General features: G+C 38.7%; 1 protein-coding gene across 1 annotated transcript in view; it reads left to right on the top strand.

The window, feature by feature from the left end:
• CCDC38 (coiled-coil domain containing 38) overlaps positions 1-24,715 on the top strand; it is a gene marked incomplete at both ends in the record, with an annotated part of 36,747 nt that overhangs the window by 6,390 nt on the left and 5,642 nt on the right. The window contains 5 exons of the mRNA XM_081330631.1: positions 1,687-1,767; positions 2,411-2,603; positions 15,195-15,346; positions 16,698-16,833; positions 23,120-23,334. Coding sequence (XP_081186757.1) covers positions 1,687-1,767; positions 2,411-2,603; positions 15,195-15,346; positions 16,698-16,833; positions 23,120-23,334 — 777 coding nt within the window. The remainder of the gene's footprint in view (positions 1-1,686; positions 1,768-2,410; positions 2,604-15,194; positions 15,347-16,697; positions 16,834-23,119; positions 23,335-24,715) is intronic.

Raw genomic sequence — 24,715 nt, 5'->3', positions numbered from 1 at the left:
TATTAACGTCCCAGAAAAAGCAGTGTGTTAGACCAGTCACAAGTTTGATTTAATTTAGCTTATAATAAATAAAAATAAATATTATTAAGGTGCCCATGTCAGATTATAAACATTGTAATTCAGCAGCTTTTGCAGGAGTTTAAGGAGCCAAACATAAGACATTCAGGAACTGTATATTCCCAGGGCTTTTTTTCCTCATAGAACGCCCAGAATGGAGTTCCGGCACCTTTTTTGGATGGAACCTTGTAGGGTAGGCAAGGCGGGTTGTATGACATGTGTGAGTTCCGGCACCTTTTTCTTTTACAAAAAAAGCACTGTATATTCCTATTACAGAATATGAATAAACATATGTAAAAGCCCATAGACAGCTGTTTTCTAAACTGCATCTATGCATTCTATGCAGTGGTCAACTGGCATAAGGAGTTTTACTTTTCCCTAACCCAGGTCCTTAAATAAGCTTCTATTCACCTCTAGATTCATTCCTGCCCAGCCTGCCAAGATATCTCAAACCTATCTTTACCACAACCATCATATCTGCAATGGTAACTGTGGGATTTATGATGTCCCCACATCAATCATTGCTACTATCAGTTACATTGCAGAACTGCAATGGGCTTGCACACACATATACCCTCTGAGTCATCCCAAAAGAGACTCTACTGCCCTAGCATCATGATTAGGCCAATTTTGTTCAAGTCCTTGCTTGAATAAGAAGTTAATGAATTTAGCGGAACTGCAGAGTAGTGTAATGGCATAACAACAACAACAACAACAATATCATCTTCCATTAGGTAAATACTACCTACTAGATTTGGGATCTCTCTAATTTATGCTATTAGATTTCAGACATAATACTTCATAATCACTCATTGCCAACAGCTAAAGGGGTAACAGCTAATAGGAACTAACAATAAATTAATTCAGTTTTAGAAACAATTCTATTACAAGTAAAGAAACTGTTTTTCTAAATGAGATTTCACTGTCTACCTTATCACACACAAAAGGAATGGGGAAAGAGTTTCCAAAGATTCCCAAAGAATTTCTTATTATAAGAAGAAGCTGATATTAGGACTCAGTTACCTTACAATTTCCTTTAGTTAAAAGAGTTTACATCGAGGGAATTTTTTTATTGTGTTTTTCATTTTCAGTATTTTTTACATAATAACAGTAATTGCTGAATGTCACATAGAATTTTTTTTAGTTTTCACATTGATGAAAAATAGGTTTGATTGCTTATTTTTTATTTTTTAAAGTTTTCTTTAAAATTATCCTTGAATTATTTTCTTATTAAGTTTCTGGACTACCAATAGTTTATACAACTATCATCTCTTATTACTAAATTGAAGAGACAAAGATGCCACTTTTTTCTTGGTTTAAGAGGTATAAATTGCATCTGAATAACTATTTCAATATTTGGAAGAGGGGTGCTTATAAGAGTTGACTCCTGGCAATTGCCGGAGTCCCTGCAATTTTCTTGCCAAGGTTTTGGAAGTGGTTTGCTATTGCCTGCATCCCAAGGCTGAGAGAGACAACTGGCCCAAGTCACCTAGCTGACTTCATACCTTAGATGATACTAGAACTCACAGTTTCCTAGTTTCTAGCCTGGTGCCTTAACCACTACATCAGATTGGCTCTCTATTTAAATATGAAGAACTTGTATTAAAATAACATGCAGACTTTTTTTAGGGCAACTCAAGAAGCAAAATACAAAATGGAAGTAACAACAGAACTGAGGACAGCAATGAATGAACTGTTCTCCCTTAAAAGGTGAATTCTTTCTTGTTGCTTTATGAGAGAAATTTATGGGAAGGATTCTTGATGATGTGATTCTTAGTATATTTTCCACAATGCAGCATCTTCTTGCTCCGTGAAGTTGCATTTCAAGTACAAGGGTCTTTATACATCTGGCATACAGAAAGGCACCAAGTGATCCAGCTCAACATCTTTAAAATAATGTAGTAATCATAATGTACATTATTTATACCATGGACAACTAAGTGCACAGCTGAGATTCAGAAAGCTGAGTCTTTAGAACTATAAAATAAATAGAAAATTGACTAGATGTCCTTATTAAGCCCAGGTTAATGGTTCCTATTCTTTTTATAAAGCATATACCATTGTTCTTTTTTAAATTTCTGAACAAGTTCACAGCTGTTTGTGATAAAGGACAGAAAGTTTCTTGATGAAATAATCTTCCCCAAATTAAAGTAATTTTGAAAAACCTTGTTGACCAGACATAGCACTGTAGCTCCAGTGCTAATAAGAATGATTATAAAGCCATATACTTTAATTCAGGGGAAATGCTTTTCTCAGCTTTTTGAGGTATTTTTAAATGTCTGTTAGGCATTGTACATCTGTAACATCTGAGGACTTGCTTCTTGTATCCCTTGCTCTCTTTTGACACGTGCAGTGAAATTGCAAACACTGAAGACCTTTTGAAGATGTATTTATCCTATGAAGCCTTTTTGTTTAGTATTTCTCCCAAAGCTTGGCAAGAGCAGCAGATAGCAAAGAGGAAGAAAGACCGGAAAAAAAGCCCATCAAAATCCCTTATTTCTTTCCCACCAGCTGTGGACAAAGCCAAACTAATCTCAGCCTCCATTGTATTACAAAATAAAATAAGTAAGTACATGGTTTTCAGTGGTCCATTGACCATATAAAATTACAGTGTGGGGTAATAATACTTTGCTGTAATCATTCTATCAACCACACCAACTAGGAATTTTGAGTGATGCAAGGCTAACATATCTGGAACAAAGTAAATTGAAAAAGGACAATATATAAAGTGGAGACAGGAAGTTTCAATATGTCTTAATATATGTAAGAAAAGAAAAGCATTGAACTTTCATTAATATGAGATGGTGAGTAAAGTTTCTGAATAACTGGAGAAATTTAGCATACTTTCTCTATGATACTTTTAATAAACAAGCCTAATCAAGAAACTACCAAGGAGAAAACAAAACCTCCATCGACTGACAGGATAAGCTACTGTATATAAACAAGGCAATCCCTCCTCCCTTCTGGCACTGAAGATGTTACTTAACTGAGTAATAAAACATCTATGTGAAAACAACTATGCTCAGAAAGCACCTGGGGTCCACAATAGGTGAAGTATTAAAAAAAAAACTGAAGGAAGAAAAGTATTGTCTTCTTCACAAAAGGGAATTATTGCATTAGTCAGTCTGGCATCACTATCTGAGCAGGTTCCAGAGGAGGAAACCATAAAACGAAAACACTATATGAAATAAAAATTTGTCAAGACCAAGTCTTAGCAGATTAAATTTATAGTAAAGTTTAGGTTAGATTATATGACAAATGTGTACAGTGTGACTCAAAAATTGTATTTAAAGAGCATTCATGAAAAATCTTAATTCAACAAGAGAGTTATAATTCTAGTGGATGCCATTGCCATTTCTAGTAAAGTTGTGTATTATTGAATAGTAAAAAAAACACCTTTAAATTACTCCTTTATTGTATTGGTTTCCTCATAATTGCTTTTGGGGGAATTTTTTTTTTTAGAAATTTTATCTAGGTATGCCAACATATTATACCGTAAACTTGGAGAGAACAATGTCCTAAAAGAAACACTTAGATGATATAAACAAATTTTGTCATATCCCAAGTTATTGAAGATCCAAAAAAGAAATCAGTTCATGCAGGAAGGAACATTATGAAGCATATACTTTATATTTTAGGTCCTAATGATGTTTATATAGTGAAATGACTATAGTGAAATATTTATATAGTGAAATTGTCAGTCCTGCCCTCTCTTTGGCTCTGACCCTTCTGGCTTTCTGGAAAGCATTTAAAACTATTTCTTTAAACAGACTCTGAGCCAGGATCATCTTGTTTAAATATTTAGAATATTTGTGCATTTCTCCAGGTTGCTGATTTTGGTCTATTTGCTTCAGGGTTTTAAAAAGACCTTTCAACCAACTGGATGACCTGGAGTAATGTTTGATTAGATAACTTTAGAATTTGAATAAATAATTAGTAGTGGCATTACATCAAGATTAAAGAGAAATCTAAGAGCATAATTGTTCTGTTGATGTACAGCTGAAATAATGTATGAGCATTCTCTTTTGCTGCATCCTTAATCTTAGTGTGAGTGATTTCCCTAGGTTTCCTGCATTATAGTTCATTCTCCAGTCACATAATTTGGCTACTTACTTTGTTTGACAACACTTTACAGTGGTTGCAGATTGTTCCCACTTCCTGTCAATGGTAGCCTTGTTTGGCTTTAGCAAGGATTAATAGAGCTACTGACTTGTTCATTTTACTCTTGTGTTATTTGGCTACTACTTTTAGGCAAAATAGCACATCATAAAGGGTCACAGCCAGCCAAGAAAGTGATAATAGACAAATCAGCATCCGTCATCTTAAGCAATCCTGAGGAAAAGGCACAAGTTTCAAATAATGAGGGTAAGGAATAAGGAAGACCTTTGAAAGAAAGGAGTCTGGGCTTTGGGGTGAGATGTTATGGTTGATTAGACAGTTCTGTGAGCAGCTCTGCAGGTGGAGACAGCACAGTGGTTCAATTGCCAACCAAGAGTTGGTTCTGGTGACAGAAAATTTCTCTGGAAGCAGGAGAAATCAGGGGATTACCCACTTGTGCTCTGGAAAAACAAAACAAAAAAAACCATGCAGCAATTTAGTTTCTTGTGGTGAATTATGAGTCGACTAATTTGGGAGGTAAGGGATTTACAATTTGCCCTGAATTGCAGGCTTTTTATGGACATTTGAATGGCAAAAAATTCACCCTTTTAATTACGTCATAATTCAAGTACTTTACAATCTAAGAAAGATATTCCAAACAGCAGGGAAGATTAAATAATTTCGTTGTCTTCTTTTTGAAATTAAAAAGAGGAAAAAAACATATCTTAAAGGATTTTAAGTTAAAGGCACTTTCTCGCCATGGCAACCACAAGAAAAGCTGCCAAACTGGAAGAAGGATGCAGAGGTGGTTAAAAGAGTTGAAATTTACACAGTGTTATGATCTCAAAGAGAATTTTTATAAAATCATTGATACATAATGCCAGAGAAATTATTTAGAATGTAGAAAGGCACTTCAAATGTATGTTGGAAACGTGATGAAGGAACATTTTATCCTGCTTGGTGGATGGGTAAAAAAGCTAAAAAAAAAATGGACCCAATAACTACTTGGATACAGATGATTTTAAAGGTCAACATTCAACTAAAGCCAGAATTTTTTTCTTTTAAGTTTATTGGATAAATAATTAGAAAAAAGCCATGAAACATTATTTCAGCATATGATCACAGCAGTGAGATTACTGTATGCACAGATTTGACATTGCCCATTATGGAGGGATAGTTGAAGTTGACAGATTTTACTGAAATGGATAAATTGATTTCTTTGATTAGAGGGAAAACATTTTTACATTTATTGCTGACTGGATTCCTCTTATGGACTTTTTTGCATAAAAATGAAAAAAAATGAACTTGTGGCATGGTTTTGATGATTAAATGGGATAGATAATAGAAAGAAGCATAAAATGATGTAACTTTATAAAGAAAGGTCAAAATAAGTTTGCTTAAAACTGCTATGAAAATATGAGAAACTGCTTCTATATACTTTTTTCTTTAACCTTTTTCTTACTTCTATGTTAGGTTTTTTATTTTGTTTGTTTTATGAAAATGCATAAGATAGTAATTGGGCAATGAGTATTTATTACATAGAATGCTTCTATTTTTCTTTAAGGACCAAGAAATATTACCCAGTTTGCATTGAAACACCTGGAAATTTTAAGGGATAAAAATAGATGCTTTAATCATTGCAGGAGTTTAATGTACCCGCTTTGCCCCTTATTATAGCAGAACATTCTGCATATTCCTGCTTAGGGTAATCCTTTCCTAGTGGATTCATTTCTCCACTGTGTATGATATAATTTTAGTAAACTCCTGTTGCTAAATAAAAATAATATTGTATATTTTCTTTCTTTCTTTCTTTTTGCAGGAGATTACAAGTTCTTTAGAAAGTCATCACAAACAGTACTGGACCCAAAAATATTCATAGATGATAAAAATGTATCATCAGAAAGGTGACAGCAATCTGAATTTGAAAAAAAAACTAAACAAGCTTATCTATGGATACCAGCTTCCCTTTCCTCACCTCTACTCACCTTTCCACCTTTGTTTTACCAAGCATAATCTTCCTGCTTGGCATTAAACACGTACTTGGCAAGCTTCAGGGTATACACACAAATTATATCTAATAATTTTTCTTTTAATAACAGTGGTTTAAGTGAAACCAGCTTCTCTCTATCTTCAGAAGACAATTTTAACTTGGATGATATCCAGAATTGTGACAAAGTAAGAAATTTATCTTTAAAATATACATAGCTCAGAGTTGAACTGTGGGGTTCTTGGTGCTGATTTGGTTGTTTGCTTGCAGACATTTCATTACCCAACTAGATAACATTATCAATAAAGTCATCATCAGTGATTGTTACTAGTTGGATAATGAAACATCTGCAAGGAAACAACCAAGCTCAAAGAGTCCCCAGGGCTCCTGCGCTCCCACAGAGAGGGCCTCCTCAGGGTGCCTCCGATCAAGGAATGTTGATTGGTGGCCCCCAGGGGGAGGGCGTTCTCTGTGGGCGCGCCAGACCTGTGGAACCGCTTGCCGGTTGAACTCCGAACGGCCCCCGACCATCGCTCCTTTCGGCGTGATCTCAAAACTTTTCTTTTTGAACAAGCTGGCCTGGTCTGATGGGTTGGGGCTGGGTTTTATAATCGGTTTTAACTTTTAATATGTATTAATTTATTACGGGCATTGTAGTTTAATTACTTTTTAATTTTTGTATTCTGTTTTTTATTATGTATTGCCCTGTTCACCGCCCTGAGTTCTTCGGGAGAAGGGCGGTATACAAATTAAATTATTAAATTATTAAATTAAAATTAATCTTTATTTTTTAAATTATATTTAGGCTGCCCACTAAAGTTATTGCTAATTAATTGTTAAGCATGCCTGGCTGAGGAATTTGGGGGGGGGGGAGTCCACAAGTCATAAAAGGGCCAAGTTTGAAGACCTCTGCTTTAAACAGACACAAGCAGATTAAATCCAACCTCTTCTGAATTCCATTGACCCCTATCTAACAGCTAACAGGAATATTCTCAAATATTTGAGAGTCTTCCTGTGCATAGGCCTGAGTAACAATAAATCAGTTTATTTCTTTTTATATAAGTTTTTTTATTCATTTTTTCCATACATACAGTAGTAATTTTTCAACCAACGTGCTGTCTGGGTTTACATACTAATACATATTTAATTCCTAATCCTTTCTTCTTTCCTCCAGCCAATGGTAGAATAAGTCCCAGGTTTGATAATAGTCTGTTTCTTCTTTTTCTTTCAGTCTGTCCATCTCTGCGCATTCTAGTATTTTTTTAATTATTTCTTCATCTGATGGTATTCCTACATTTGTCTAGTGTTGCGCAAATATAATTCTTGCCGCTGTTGTGACATGCAAAGTCACGTATAAGCTTTATTAGTCTTTTCTGGCATTATACCTAATTAAAAAGTTCAGGTTTAAAATCAACATGTTCTCCTAACAACTGTTCTAGCCAAATATGTATCTTTTCCCAATAATTCTTTACTTTATCACATGTCCACCAAACATGATAATACGTGCCTGACTTATGGTTACATTTCCAACATCTATCTGACATATTTTTAAACATTTTTGCTAATCTTGCTGTTGGAAAGTGCCATCTATAAAACATTTTGTATACGTTTTCTTTATAGGAAGTTGACAATGTCAGTTTATAGTTTCTTTCCCATAAATTTTGCCATTTTTCTAATTCTATATTATAACCAAAATTTTTCACCCATCTTATCATTGTTCTTTGACTTGTTCAATTTCCATTTCTAAAGTTAATAAAAAATATACATTTTCTTAATTAATTTTTCATCTGAAGTCAACAATGTCTTATCAAACACAGTTTGTTCCTTATAAAATCCACACATTTTAACATTTCTATGGTATCTAGTTTGCATTTGTAAATGTGTCCACCATGTTAGGTTGATACCGTGATTTTCCATTTCTTGTTTAGATTTTAAATTTCAGAGTTTAGAATATCTCTATATGTCCAGATTTTTTCTCGATCCACATACTGCTGGAGTCTAGCTTGTAGGATTTTAAGCATAACTTTGCTAGCATGTGAAATGAGTGCAATGGTGCGATAGTTTGAATATTCTTTGGCACTGTCTTTCTTTGGAATTGGAATGTAAACTGATCTTTTCCAATCCTGTGGCCACTGTTGAGTTTTCCAAATTTGCTGGCAAATTGAGTGTAGCACTTTTACTGCATCGTCTGAGCTGAATAGCTCAGCTGGAATACTATCACCTCCACTAGCTTTGTTGTTGCTCAGCTTTCCTAAGGCCCACTTTACATTATAGGATGTCTGGCTCGAGGTCAGTGACCACCTCATCGTGGTGATCAGGAATGTTAAGCTCGTTCTTGTATAGTTCTTCTGTGTAATTTTGCCACCTCTTCTTAATCTCTTCTGCCTCTGTTAGGTCCCTGCCATTTTGGTCCTTTATCATGCCCATTTTTGCATGAAACATTCCCTTCATCTCTCCAATTTTCTTGTAGTATTCTTTAATTATCTTTTTTTATTTCTTCATTTTTAAATTGTAAACCACTTTTATCTACTAATTTGTTTAGCATTTTCTTCTTCTGTTTTTTAAGTTTATAAGCTAACCATCTTTCTGGTTTATTTGCATTTTCAAAAAAGTTTTGTTTTGCTCTTTTTATTTGCTGTGCCAATTTTTCTGAGTTCAACAAATTTAATTTATATTTTATTATTTCCATTTCTCTTTTCAAGGTCTTATTTTGCGGATTCATTTGCAGTTCTGATTTTAGTTTTCCAAATTTCTCTTTTAATAGTACATACTGCTGTCTTTTCTGTTTATTTTTCTTTGCCGTGTAGGTTATAGCTATACCTCTAAAATATGCTTTAGCTGTATCCCATACATTTTTAGTGTAGTATCTTCTTTTTTATTTTCTTTAAAGAAAAACTCCATTTCTTTTGTTGCTAATTCTATAAATTCTCTTTCTTGTAATATAGATTGGTTCAAAGTCCATCTTAGGTTTTTTTGTATTCCTCTCCACTTCACTTTTAAAGGGTTGTGATCTGCCTATGTACCTGGTTCTATCTAATTTCCTGTATATTCATCCTCAATTCAGGTGTCATCCAAATCATGTCGATTTTAGACCAGGACTTTTGACTGTTTGAATAAAATGTATATTGTAATTTTCCTGGATTAATTTCCCTCCAAACATCTTGTACTCCAATCTCTTCTATCATATTAAAAAAAGTCTTAGGTAGTTTTCTTTCTTCTGTTTTACTGCTTTTATAGTCTATTGTCCCATCCACAATTGCATTAAAGTCTCTTACTAAAAAATGTTTTGATACTACAGTTCTGTTATTTTTCTATGAGGATTTTGGTAGAATTCTTCCTGGTTGTTATTTGGTACATATATTACTACTAACAATATTTGTTTTTGATGTAAATATATTTCTACCATCACAATTCTTCCTTCTTCATCTGAATAAATCATTTTAGAATCTATTGTCTCTTTAATATATACTGCAACACCTATTTTCTTTCGTTGCACTGATGCATGATAGAGTTTCCCAATTTTGGGGTATTCCAACAGCTTATAATATTGTTTTTTTTATATGTGTCTCATGCAAGCAAATTATATCTATATTTAATTTCTGTAGTTTCCTAAAAATTGTGCTTCTTTTTGATGGGGAGTTTACCGTAGTCCGTTTATATTCATTGAAAAAAATTCCATTTTCTTTCTCCATTTCAGTTATTTATGTTTAGGTCTAGTAGATCTCATAATCCTCTGTTCTCTGGCCATTCCTTCACTCTCTTGCTCAGATTTCTCTCTCTGTTCTAATTGTGTAAGTGCTTCTTCAGTTGCTTCTTCCATTTGTTTCTGTTCTTTTCTCTCTTGTTGATGTTGCGCTCCTTCATCTAGAAATGCTCTGTTTCTTTCATCAAAATCTTCTGCTTTCCAAATTGAATCCAACTGGTATCTTGTTATTCCAGTTGATTAAATTCCCTTCTGGCATTAACCGTTTAAAGTTTATGCCTTTTGCAATCAGCTTTGTGGTTAAAAAATAATATTGTCTTCGAGTATCTCTTACTCTTTTAGGTATCTGCTTTAGGACCACAATTTCTCTACTCTTATATTGTAATAGTTCCTCTCAAACTCTTCTCAGTATTTCATCCCGTGTTGTTTTCTTTATAAATCTCACATGCACTTCTCTGGGTAGTTTATGTTTTCTTGCATAGCTTGAGTTCATTAGGAATATTTCATCTATCACCATTTGCATCTCTGCTCTGTCTGCTTTCAGGGCTTCTACCAAAAGCTCAATAATCACAATTGCTATATTTTCTTCTCTATCTTCAGGGATATTTTGAAATCTTAGGTAGTATTTCGATTTTTCCATTTCTAAGATCGCCTCCACTCCTTCAAGATTTTGATTTGCTTGTTATAGTGTCTCATTTTCTTGCAGTAGTATTTCCTTTTTTTATCAATATCTTCTGTTTTATTTTCCATTTCCTGAATTCCTTGATCATTTTTAAGCATCATTTGATGGTGAACTTCAAATTATGACTTTATATACAAGATTTCTTTGCTTAATTTGTCAAATTTACTTTTTGTCTTTTCATGATTTTTTGCATTGATTCTTGAATCAATTTTAATGTGGATTGCATCTCATTTTGTGCAGTGCTTATTTTCTCATGCTGCAGCATTGTTTTGATAGATCCCTGAGTTGTTGGACTAGATGTTCCCACAGAGGGTGCAGAGGAAGTCTTTTTCATAAGTCTAATAAGGTTTGATGTACTCATTCTTCCAGCCAACTATCTTAGGCTAAAATCCAAACTGTAAAAGGAGCCAATTTCTTTAGGCTAAATGCAATATCTCGAGCTCAGGGTAGGGGAGGTGGCGTGGCGGTCGCTATCAGAGAAACCCTCCATCCGCGGGAGGCCACTGCCCCTCAGATAGACGGATGTGAATCCCTCCTCTTAAGATGGGGTCCTGGTGGTCAGTTGGGCCTACTTCTGGTATACCTCTCTCCAAGCTGCACAGCAATGGTTCTACCCAGACTACTTGACGCCATCTCAGGATTGGCGGTTGAATTTCCAAAACTTATAGTACTGGGAGACTTTAATCTACCTTCCCTGGGCAGTGCATCAGAAGTGGCCCGAGAGCTCATGGCTTCCATGACGGCTATGGACCTGACCCAAATTACTCAGGACCCAACTCACGAGGGAGGAAACATGCCTGATCTTATTTTTATCTCTGGGCAATGGCTAAATGGACTGGGTGGGGTTACTCCAACATCACAACCCCTTTCATGGACAGACCATTATCTCCTGCGGTTGGGCCTCCGTCACGTCACCCCCCACTGTCAGGAGGCGGAACCGACCAGGTGGTTCCACCCCAGGCGCCTGATGGACCCAGATAAATTCCAGATGGCGCTTGGACCGATTCCCACCTCCCTCTCCCACAGCCCGGTTGAGTCCTTAGTTAATGCCTGGCAACAGGCTGCTTCGGAGGCTCTCGACCGCGTTGTCCCTTTGCGGCCTCTGACCCGGCGCAAGTCCCGACTCGCTCCTTGGTTCTCCAAGGACCTGCGGGAGATGAAACGCCAGAGAAGGGGCCTAGAGAGCATTTGGAGAACCAGTCGGTCTGAGTCTGACCGAACACAGTTAAGATCCTTTTCTAGATCTTATCTTGTGGCAATGAGGGTGGCAAAGAGCGCCTACTTCACCACCCTCATTGCGTCCGCAGATAACCGCCCGGCCACCCTATTTAGAGTGGTCCGCTCCCTTTTAAATCAAGAGATGGGAAAGGACCTGCTACATGGACGGGCTGAGGAATTTAGTAAATATCTGGTGGACAAAATTGCTCAGATTCGGGCTGGTCTGGACTCTGACTGGGCAGTATCTGACGAGAGGAAAACGATGAATTTGGCCGAGTACATTTGGGAAGAGTTTGATCCTGTGACTCCGGATGAAGTGGACAAGATCATGGGGAAACTAAGTGCCGCCACATGTTTGTTGGACTCGTGTCCCTCCTGGCTAGTCTATGCATCTCGGGAGGTTACACGAGGCTGGCTCCTAGCAGTTATCAATGCCTCACTGAGTGAGGGGTACTTCCCTGCCACCTTGAAAGAGGCGGTGGTAAGGCCCCTCCTCAAGAAACCGGCATTGGATCCAGCTGTTTTAAACAACTTCCGTCCTGTCTCCAACCTTCGCTTCCTTGCGAAGGTCATTGAGAGCGTCGTGGCACGACAGCTCCCTTTGAACCTGGAGGAAGCTGAATATCTGGATCCGTACCAATCGGGTTTCAGACCCAGGCATAGCACGGAGACGGCATTGGTCACACTGGTGAATGATCTCTGGCGGGGCCGAGATAGAGGTTATTCCTCTGTCCTGGTCCTATTAGATCTCTCAGCGGCTTTTGATACCATCGACCACAGTATCTTACTGCGTCGTCTTGAGGGGTTGGGAGTGGGAGGCACCGTTCTGCGGTGGTTCTCCTACCTCTCGGACCGTTCACAGATGGTGTTAGCAGGAGGGCAGAGGTCAAGCCCTAGGCCTCTTAGTTGTGGAGTGCCTCAGGGATCGGTGCTCTTGCCCCTCCTGTTCAACATCTATATGAAGACGCTGGGAGAGATCATCCGTGGCTTCGGGGTGAAATATCATCAATATGCTGATGATACCCAGCTATTCATCTCCACCCCGAACCAACCCAGTGATGCCCTCGATGTGATGTCCCGTTGCCTGGAAGCGGTACAGATTTGGATGGGAAAAAACAGGCTTCGACTCAACCCAGCCAAGACTGAGTGGCTCTACATACCGTCATCTCGTTTAGTCCAAGAGGTTCCATCTTTGACTATAGGAGGAGAGATGTTACCTCCCATTGATAGAGCACGCAATCTGGGCGTCCTCCTAGATTCACGACTCAGTTTTGAAGATCATATTGGAGTCATGGCTAGGGGGGCATTTGCCCAGATTCGCCTAATATACCAATTGCGCCCCTTTTTGGACCGAGATGCCCTACGTACAGTCACCCACGCACTCGTTACCTCCCGTATAGATTCTGTAATGCTCTCTACATGGGGCTGCCCTTGAAGACCACCCGGAGGCTTCAGCTGGTGCAGAGTGCAGCTGCACGGGTTGTGATGGGAGCACCCTGATACTCCCATATTACACCCCTCCTGCGTGAGCTGCATTGGCTACCGGTTGCCCTCCGGGTGAGATTTAAGGTGCTGGTACTTACCTTTAAAGCCCTACATGGCTTAGGCCCGGGATACTTGCAGGACCATCTGCTGCCAGGAACAAATTCCCATCGCCCAGTACGCTCACACAGAGAAGGCCTCCTCAGGGTACCGTCAGCTAGGCAATGTCGGCTGGCGACCCCCAGGGGGAGGGCCTTCTCTGTGGGAGCACCAGCCCTATGGAATCAGCTCCCCCCTGAGCTTCGGATGGCCCAAAATCTCCAATCCTTTCGCCGCAGCCTCAAAACACTCCTTTTCCACCAGGCTGACCTGGACTGACAGGCATTTTAATTAATTATATTTAGAATTTTTAATTTATTTTTAGTTTTTAATTTTAATTTATTGCACAGACTATTTTAATTTTATTTTTATCTTAATTTCTGTACTTATTATATGTTTTGTTGTTAGCCGCCCTGAGTCCTTCGGGAGATAGGGCGGGATATAAATCACATCAATAAATTAAATAAATAAATATCTCAGGGAGAGAAAACAGAATAAAGCAAACAACAACAAAAAAGAGGGGAAAAACACCAACTGTCTTATGTTAAAATCTAGCCAGGAAGAAACAAGCCAACTTCTTTAGGCCAAATCCAGCTCCTCCAGTCAAATAAAGCATTCACTGTCTTCAAATAATTTCTGTTTTAGTTATATACAGAGTCAACAAGTCTAGTTATGAAGAGTCTTTTCACTTAAAAATTCACACAAAGGCACTTTGTTTAGAACAGGTGTTGTCTCAAGGTCACACACTTTGAGATTTTTTTGTTTAATATTACTATAATATCTTCTTTCACCACTAAATGTCCTCATATGCTGTTTAGTCAATGTCTGGTTTTAAAAGTTGTTACAAAGTTTTCCTTTTAAAGTTCTTTATATGTTATTTACTCTTAGAATTATAGCTAAAAAGGTTTTTCCACCTCTTGTAAATTAAGTTTTCTTTGAATCAATCTGAGTTCAGTTTTAAGAGATATTTTGTATTCCTTAAAAAGCCTTCCCACTTGTAGTTGCCTTCCACCTTTGACTTTCTCCTCTAGTCCTTCTGGGATCTTTACTTTTTTTTAACTTTCTCAATCAGGGGGTCAATATTTTTAATTGTAGTTCCAAAAGAAAAAGGGAAAAAACTGGCTCACCCAGTTTCAGCATGCTGTTGACAGTCAACTGTTTGACAGAGCACCGCAACTCCTCACTTTTCTTCTGGTTAGTGACAACTTGGGCTGCCTGGACAAACCCAGCAGCCTTTCCTCTGTCCTTTCAGAGGGTTTCTTCAGTCCATCTGGACCAATTGCTGTCTGGTCCGGACTCCTGAACCATCCCTCCTTCTTTGGTTGCCCTCCAGGGCAACTTTCTGATCCCTTAGGGTTGCTGGGCAGAAAGAAATCGGGCTTGAAAGCCGGAGCCCCGCCTTCTTCCACCCGTCTTGTTGCGTGCCAAACTGGAAGTCCCAACAATAAATCAGTTTAATTGGACTACATATTTGGACTTGATCTTTTGCACCTGACAAGTAATCGAACTTATTTTATTGTGTTCTTTATAGCAAATGGTGGTGTCTATAAATATATCATAAACTTGTGTCAGTGAGGGACACTTATGAAGCACTTCAGTGTGTTATCAGTTCCCATCACATTTAAGCACGTTTACAGAAAATTGGTGGCATAGCAAACCATACAGTCTGCATAATATATAAATTGATAATTGAAATTAATATATTTTGCTGACTTATGCATTTAATAATGAGGGAAATGTGGTCCTTTATTGCCAGTTCAGTATAATCCGCAAATGCTCTCCTTTACCATATTTCCATTTTTTCAAAAAATGTTTGGAAACAGATGTGCCATTCCACAGATTATGCATTACTGTTTCTCCTTCGTTAGGAGCCAGAGATTTATTTCAAAAACACAGAAGAGTTACTTCAGATGTTCAGATATCTTGAAGAGCAAAATCTTTCATTATTCCAAAACATTCAAGAGATTAGTGGCACATTGGAGGAAAGCCAGCAGAGAGAGAAAATAGTTAAGCAGCATATGTAAGTTATTAATTTAATAGGGTTATTTTATATATTTCCAAAGTGTGAACGTAGGTACAAGGTAGTAGCAATTTATGCTCCAAACAAGCCTATTGAGATCTTGTGATTTTAGCCAAGAAAAGAAGCTGAATTCAATATGCTGCTCTTTTTCAGGCACAGCTGATTAGCTTAATTTTAAGCAAGGTGTGCGTGTGGAATGGTTTCAGCTCTTGAACAGTTAACACAGGGAAAGGGGTTTAATGTTAAAATTGAGAAGCTAATAGATATGACATACCTCAAAAATGTAACATGTTTTGGCTTTAAAATGAACCATTAGAATGCTGAATAATCTTAAGCATTCTAGATTTTGGTTAGAGAATTTTAGGGAGCGAACATACTGCCTTCCGCCCACCACCTTTTTTTTAATGTTTGTATTACATGGAAGCTATCTTCTTCAAAAAGTTTTTCCACTTCAAAAAAAATAATAGGGAATACAACATTGCCCAATGAAATTAAGATTATTGCAGCTGGAAATAATATAATTAGGAAATTTAGAGGATATAATTAAGAAATTATATTCTTACACGAATAAGTCATATTTTCAAATGAGCCACCACACAAGATCAATTCTTTTGAAACTGCAAGTAAGTGGCATGTGTTGCTTTAAACCTTGTGATTGTGGCACACCAATACAAAACTAGCTCAAAAGATGTTGCTGCCTAAGGCAAATCACAATCCCATGCACTGAAGTTGGTTGTACTAGCAATTGAATCTTAGTGTTGGTAATCAGGCAATGCCTTCTATCCTTCCTATGCAGGGCAGGCTTTATGGCACATGGGAAAAAAATGACAATGGGCATCAGGAGGAAAAGCTAGAGAGATGCCACAGCTGCCCCTCTAACATCTGCCTCCTATAAAGGCTGCCTTCTCCTGTCCAATGCAGGATAACTCCCCACTCCGCTTCAATACAATTGATGATCATTCCATTATATGCTATTCTACTAAGTGTATTCTTTTATACTTTTTCACCATTTCTTCTAAAAGATGTTTTTAATTTAAAAAGATACCTTTTGTAATTAAGGGTTTTTAGCTCTTAGCAGCAAATCATTTTGATAATTATTTTACAGCATTAGCCATTTTATAATGACACTGCTACAAACTCAAGACCATCACTGTCACAAATCACTCTATGACAATTTCCAGGAATCCCTGAGTCAGGAAATTCCTATTAAATGTTTAGTCTTTGTAAAAATGTGCTGTTTCCTCTGCTGAAAAATCTTAGAATAGAAAAGCTTGATGAGTACTTGAGCTATTTAAAACAGACAAACTAATTTAAAATTCTAGCTATAAAGTTTTATACTCTCTTTTAATAGGGAACAAAAGGTAAAGCGCCTTAGAGACAAAAAAGAAGCTCTAATAGCTTCTTGCCTCAAAGAAGACGGGAAAAGTGCTGAATTGGCGTTAAAAGCTAAAATGTTTTCTTCAGGAGAATATAATCAGGCATCCATGGTAAGTTTGAGTGCATCAACCATCTTCATCATAATACAGATTGTTCAATTCTAAAAAAGTAATTCACAGTTTGTACTGATGCATTTGTATCTCTTAGGGATGCGGTGGCTCAGTATGTTAGGACGCTGAGCTTGTCGATCAGATGGTCGGCAGTTTGGCGGGTCGAATCCCGAGTACCACGTAATAAACGCCTGTTACACGTCCCAGCTTCTGCCAACCTAGCAGTTCGAAAGCACGTAAAAACTGCAAGTAGAAAAATAGGGACCACTATGGTGGGAAGGTAACAGCGTTCCATGCGCCTTTGGCGTCTAGTCATGCCGGCCACATGACCACAGAGACATCCTCGGACAAGCGCTGGCTCTTCAGCTTTGAAAAAGAGATGGGCACCGGCCCCTAGAGTTGGAAACTACTAGCACGCATGTGCGGGGGAACCTTTACCTTTACCTTTTATTTGTATCTCTTACCTGTATGTAATACCCTGGTGGCCTCAGGTGCAGCACCAGGTCACCTTTGCCTAAGCCCAGAAGCTAAGCAGGGTCAGGCCTGGTTTGTTCTTGAATGGGAGAAGAAGTATCAAGGTTTTAGGTTAGGTTGGGGGGGGGGAAACATCCCAAAAGGCAGCAATGGTAAAGAGCTTCCATTCTGTTGCCAAGAAAGCTACAGGGATACATACAGGAAGTCACCACTAGAAGGTGAGCTTGAACTATAACTTTACCATCAACTTTTGTATGTTATGTCCACTGTCACAACTGGGGAATGGGCTGACCCAGGTTCATTACTGATAGACAAAGGAAACTAATCCTGTCAATATGCCAGTGGCAACATTTAGCTTAAGTAGTGCTAGAGTGGCAGATAAATACTGAGTAACATTGCAGAGCATCCAAAATGACCACCAGCAATTTATTATTGATTTGGTTACAAAGTAATGGCTTTGATTACCACTATAATATCTAATGGTGGTAATTAAATGATTGGTTTATTGATTTATTATATCCCATCAAATCAGGGATACATTAATGATCACAGATTTTCTCCATGACAATCTGTCCCTAATTTGGCCCTTCAGGTCTTCCAATCACACACTCATGGCCACCATAACTGAATCCATCTGCCTTGCTGCTGGTCATCCACTTCTCCTTCCTTCCATATTTTCTACCATTAGTGCCTTTTCCAAAAACTAGGTAACTAAGTAATGGAACTATAAAGCCAGAAGCTATTTAGGCTACAACTGATCTAACTCAGGGGTGTCAAACTGCCGGCCTACAGGCTGGATGCGTCATGCCGAAACCGCACTCACCCCAGCTCCAGCAATGGGGAAAAAGTCATGATACATCACGACATGTCACGTGACGTGGCAAGTTTGACACCCCTGACCTAACTGATCTCCAAGGTCCCCCTTCCAACTCTTATGTTCTGATTCTATATCTGAATACATGCAAACATTGCACAGCGTAAAAATCCAGCTTGTACATTTTCTAGCTTGAACATATGCAGCAAAGGGGTGACTACCTTATTTTGCCTAAATTGTTATTCTATCAAATTCCTCTTATAGTTATTTTTCCCCTACAGTCAACTGGCATTATCTTCCTGTTCCTTAAGTGTCTCCATTCTGGAGAGACGTGATAGGTCTTTAATCTTTTTCCAAGTGGCACCCTTTCAGATTTCTGAAAAGTGATATATCCCCGTAGATTCATGGACTGCTTGAAATGCAGTCTAGCTGCTGCTGAATAAACTGGTTTTTTTATTTTTATTTTAGGGCCTTCAAGTTATTCTTGGCCCTGGTGACTGAATAGATACACCCCTGCAGTTTTCTTTGCAAAAGTGATTGTCCTTAATTCTTCCTAGAGCTGAGAGAGAGTGATACCCCCAAAGTCATCCAGAATGGCAATACAACCTCCCAATCTCTAGCCTTTAACCAGCCACAACCCAACTAGCTCTGAAACATATGATTGAGAATCTGTATTTGTATTAATATAAAATTGCATTAGACTATTTAGCACCCATACTGTAATTCTGACCAATACTGAAGTTGTCCCCTTCATGGATTACTGCCTTGTCGTGGCGAAGGGGCTTGCGTAATTCAATGAAGCTATGAGCTATGCCGTGCAGGGCCACCCAAGACGGACAGGTCATAGCTGAGAGTTCTGACAAAACGTGATCCACTGGAGAAGGAAATGGCAAACCACTCCAGTATCTTTGCCATGAAAACCCTATGGACAGTACCAAAAGGCAAAACGATATGACGCTGGAAGATGAGCCCCTCAGGTCGGAAGGCGTCCAATATGCTACTGGGGAAGAGCAGAGGGCTAGTACTAGTAGCGCCAGAAAGAATGAAGCGACTGGGCCAAAGCCGAAAGGACGCTCAGCTGTGGATGTGTCTGGTGGTGAAAGGAAAGTCCGATGCTGTAAAGATTTTTTCTCCATAGGAACCTGGAATGTAAGATCCATGAATCAAGGAAAGCTGGACGTGGTCAAACAAGAGATGACAAGACTGAACATCGACATCTTAGGTATCAGCGAACTAAAATGGACAGGAATGGGTGAATTTAATTCAGATGACCATCAGGTATACTACTGCGGGCAAGAATCCCTCAGAAGAAATGGAGTAGCCTTCATAGTCAATAAAAGAGTAGGAAAAGCAATACTGGGATACAATCCTCAAAATGACAGAATGATCTCAGTTCGAATCCAAGGCAAACCATTCAATATCACAGTAGTCCAAGTCTATGCCCCAACCACCAGTGCTGAAGAGGATGAAATTGACCAGTTCTATGAAGCTCTACAGCACCTTATAGAACTAACACCAAAAAATGATGTTCTTATCATCATGGGGGATTGGAATGCTAAAGTAGGAAGCCAAAAGATAACCGGAATAACAGGCAAGTTTGGCCTTGGAGTACAAAATGAAGCAGGGCACAGGCTGATAGAATTTTGTCAAGAGAATACGATGGTCATAGCAAACACTCTTTTCCAACAACCCAAGAGACGGCTCTACACATGGACATCACCAGACGGTCAACACAGAAATCAGATTGACTATATGCTCTGCAGCCAAAGATGGAGAAGCTCTATACAGTCGGTAAAAACAAGACCAGGAGCTGACTGTGGCTCAGACCATGAGCTTCTCCTTGCAAAGTTTAGGCTTAAACTGAAGAAAGTAGGGAAAAGCACTAGGCCAGTCAGGTATGAATTAAATCATATCCCTGTTGAATATACAGTAGAGGTGACAAATAGATTTAAGGAATTAGATCTGATAGACAGAGTGCCTGAAGAACTATGGACAGAGGTTCGCGACATTGTACAACAGGTAGCAACCAAAACCATCCCAAAGAAAAAGAAATGCAAGAAAGCAAAATGGCTGTCTGAGGAAGCTTTGCAAATAGCTGAGGAAAGGAGGGAAGCGAAAGGCAAGGGAGAAAAACATAGATATGCCCAATTGAATGCAGAATTCCAGAGAATAGCTAGAAGAGATAAGAATGCCTTCTTAAATGAACAGTGCAAAGAAATAGAAGAAAACAATAGAATAGGGAGGACCAGAGATCTTTTCAAGAAAATTGGAGAGATGAAGGGAACGTTTAATGCAAAAATGGGCATGATAAAGGACCAAAATGGCAGGGACCTAACAGAGGCAGAAGAGATTAAGAAGAGGTGGCAAAATTACACAGAAGAACTATACAAGAATGAGCTTAACGTCCCAGATAATCACAATGATGTGGTCACTGACCTCGAGCCAGACATCCTAGAATGTGAGGTGAAGTGGGCCTTAGAAAAGCTGAGCAACAACAAAGCTAGTGGAGGTGACAGTATTCCAGCTGAGCTATTCAAAATCTTAAAAGACAGTGCAGTAAAAGTGCTACACTCAATTTGCCAGCAAATTTGGAAAACTCAACAGTGGCCACAGGATTGGAAAAGATCAGTTTACATTCCAATTCCAAAGAAAGGCAGTGCCAAAGAATGTTCAAACTATCGCACCATTGCACTCATTTCTCATGCTAGTAAAGTCATGCTTAAAATCCTACAAGCTAGACTTCAGCAGTATGTGGATCGAGAACTACCAGAAGTACAGGCAGGATTTCGAAGAGGCAGAGGAACTAGAGATCAAATTGCCAACATACGCTGGATCATGGAGAAAGCTAGAGAGTTCCAGAAAAACATCTACTTCTGCTTCATTGACTATGCTAAAGCCTTTGATTGTGTGGATCATAACAAACTGTGGCAAGTTCTTAAAGAGATGGGAGTACCAGACCATCTTATTTGTCTCTTGAGAAACCTATATGCGGGTCAAGAAGCAACAGTGAGAACTGGACACGGAACCACTGATTGGTTCAAAATTGGGAAAGGAGTCCGGCAAGGCTGTATACTGTCGCCCTGCCTATTTAACTTATATGCAGAGCACATCATGAGAAAGGCAGGGCTAGATGAATCAAAAGTTGGAATTAAGATTGCCGGAAGAAATATCAACAACCTAAGATACGCAGATGATACCACTCTAATGGCAGAAAGTGAAGAAGAACTAAAGAGCCTCTTGTTGCGGGTGAAGAAGGAGAGTGCAAAACTTGGGTTGAAACTTAACATTAAGAAAACCAAGATCATGGCAACTGGCCCTCTCAATTCCTGGCAAATAGATGGGGAAGAAATGGAGGTAGTGACAGATTTTGTTTTCCTGGGCTCCAAGATCACTGCAAATGGGGACTGTAGCCAAGAAATTAAAAGACGCTTGCTCCTGGGGAGGAAAGCCATGGCAAATCTAGACAGCACACTAAAAAGCAGAGACATCACCCTGTCAACAAAAGTGCGTATAGTCAAGGCTATGGTCTTCCCAGTTGCAATGTATGGCAGTGAAAGTTGGACCATAAGAAAGGCTGAGCGCCAAAGAATTGAGGCCTTTGAACTGTGGTGCTGGAGAAGACTCCTGCGAGTCCCTTGGACTGCAAGGCGATCAAACCGGTCAGTCCTAGAGGAGATCAACCCTGACTGCTCTTTAGAAGGCCAGATCCTGAAGCTAAAACTCAAATACTTTGGCCACCTAATGAGAAGGAAGGACTCACTGGAGAAGAGCCTCATGCTGGGAAAGATGGAGGGCAAGAGAAGAAGGGGACGACGGAGAATGAGGTGGCTGGATGGAGTCATTGAAGCAGTAGGCGTGAGCTTAAATGGACTCCAGAATATGGTAGAGGACAGGAAGGCCTGGAGGAATGTTGTCCATAGGGTCGCGATGGGTCGGACACGACTTCGCAGCTAACAACAACAACAACTGAAGTTGTAATCAATTACTATTTCAAAAACAATTGTTTTATTTCCAATATCCTTTCAATATAGCCCCTTCACTGTAGCTAGTCTTATCAATTTTCTTTTTTATCCTGAGCATATACAATAAAGTCCTTTTTTATTCTTGCCAGAATCCTTTGTTCAACACAGTGTTGGCCTACTGAGCAACGGCTACAAAAATGAGCTGATAAATAGATAATAAGTATTCTTTATTGATTTTTTTGACAATCCTCTTTGGTTTTTTGCTCTTTATGTGCCCTTCCTTGATGATGTGCATGCCTTTCCATTTCTTATATGTGGAATTATTCTCTTCAAATCCTTACTAAACATTCTGTGGAGGAACAGTGGCTTCTTCTGCTGTTTTGCATGGGTTTTTTCCTTCTTGCCAATCCCTTCTTAAGCTGTTTTTGAAGTCGGCACAGAATCCTACTTACTGCTTCCCTTAATAAGTTTTTCCAGCTTTACCAGAAGCATCCAGAACTTAAAATGGATGATCTAAATCCTCACTTCGCAGTTCCAATTGATCAGAATAGCCAATTCCAACACTGAAACTCTTTTAGTGAATTCAGGATGAGCCACTAAGGAGCAGGATGTTTTAACCTTGAGCTGAACACCTCTTCTTCCAGTGTGCATTAGGTTCTTTCATTTGTGTTTGCATCCACAATGGTTTTATGCCTCTTTGACCACCAAACTGTATCTATTTTTTAACATTTACCCATTTGAATTTGCCTGATATATTTTGCCAGTTTTGTATTGTTAGGTCTTGTTCACTGAGCAAATACCATTTTGCTTATACATTATTTTCTTCCCTTTTAGCATGGTTCAAATTCTTACTCTAAATTTGGGAAAGGCTTACCTCTAGTATTTAGCTTTAATATTTCACTATAAGTTTTGATTCATGTTTTCTAACATAACCTCAGAATTTGCCTCATTTCGTTTATGTATTTATTTACTAAAATATACTCTCTATTCCATTCTCAAGACTAAGTTAATGATATTTTCTTCTTTATATCATAAGAATAAAATACTGGATTCGCTTACTAAAAAAGTAGCAGAAGTATACAAAGTTTGCTGTGGGACACAGGAAGTATCCAGCATGAGCTCATTCCAAATGTTAAAAAAAATAGAAATGCGAGTTTCAGAACTCTGTGAGATGTTCGATATACTTCCAAAAGAGTATCTTGAGATGATTGAAGTCACCGAAAAGCTCAGAGCAAAAGAAAGACGACAAAGGTAAGAGTTTGCCAAAATATAATCTCATCAATGAACATAATTTTAACTCTGAATTCTAACACCATTTTTAACCAATATTGAGATTGGCCACGTGTCCAGCTTTTGACCTAAAAGGTAGACAAAAAAAAATCAACATTTTTGTTTGCTGGATGCTTTTAGGATCCCTAAGGCCCTTTTACAATAAAAAAAATTGTACGAGTAAAGTTGGGGTGAACAGCTACAGAATGTTGGACAGATCAGATATGTATTCACTACATAAAATAGCAGTCAGCAATGCTGAAACTATACAAGTGATGGAGTATATGGACAGATAGAAAGATTATTCCCAATAACCTCAACACATGATTGGTGACATAATGGAAGATTATATTTGTTGCATTACAACGTGATAATATAAATAGGGAGCCTCCATTAATGGTCAGAGAGTGTTTGCAGGCATGGCAAACTTGTGATGTCATGTGACGTCGCATGACGTATCAGGACTTCCCCATTGCCAACAATGGGGTGGGCGCAGTTTCAGCATGACACATCCAGCCCGCAGGCCGGCAGTTTGACATGCCTGGTTTAGAGGATTTAGAAATAAGAAACACATGAGTATGCAAACCAAAAATATCTCCCAATTTAGCAAAAAAAAGTCTATGATTACAAACTGCAGGATGTTCAGCCTCTGTGGGGGGAAATTATGTGGATAGAGGGAAGAGAAGTTCAGGCGTTAGGAAATTCTTTCTCACCAATATAATGCATAAAGTTCCCCATATAGTGGGACAACATTTGTGGGGGTTTAACTTATAAGGGACGCGGTGGCTCAGTGGGTTAGAATGCTGAGCTTGTTGATCAGGTCGGCAGTTTGGCGGGTCAAATCCTGAGTGCCGCATAGCAGAGTGAGTGCCTGTTACTCGTCCCAGCTTCTGCCAACCTAGCAGTTTGAAAGCACGTAAAAATGTAAGTAGAAAAATAGGGACCACTACAGTGGGAAGGTAACAGCGTTCCGTGCGCCTTTGGCGTCTAGTCATGCCGGCCACATGACCACGGAGACATCCTCGGACAAGCGCTGGCTCTTCGGCTTTGAAACGGAGATGAGCACCGGCCCCTAGAGTCGGAAACGACTAGCACGCATGTGTGGGGGAACCTTTACCTTTACCTAACTTATAAAATATTATTCTTGCCCATTAGGACACTCAGCTTTGTCTTCTAAAATGAACAAATGTAGCACTTTCTTAGGGGCAAAGCAAATGTATAATTGATGTAATTATACAATATAAGGATGAGGTGCTAAGTACTTTTCATTAGAAGGAAATCTTTTGGCACCAATGGAAGCTGTATCCAGAAGGCATAAAGAAAAGGCATGGAGATTTCCTTTTGACTGGAGCAAGAAAGAAGT

The sequence above is a fragment of the Vipera berus genome (genome assembly GCF_964194415.1).
Source record: "Vipera berus genome assembly, chromosome: 6".
In the NCBI taxonomy this organism is placed as follows: Eukaryota; Metazoa; Chordata; class Lepidosauria; order Squamata; family Viperidae; genus Vipera; species Vipera berus.
Note: the sequence above shows the minus strand (reverse complement) of the source record. Positions and strands in the feature narration are given on the sequence as shown.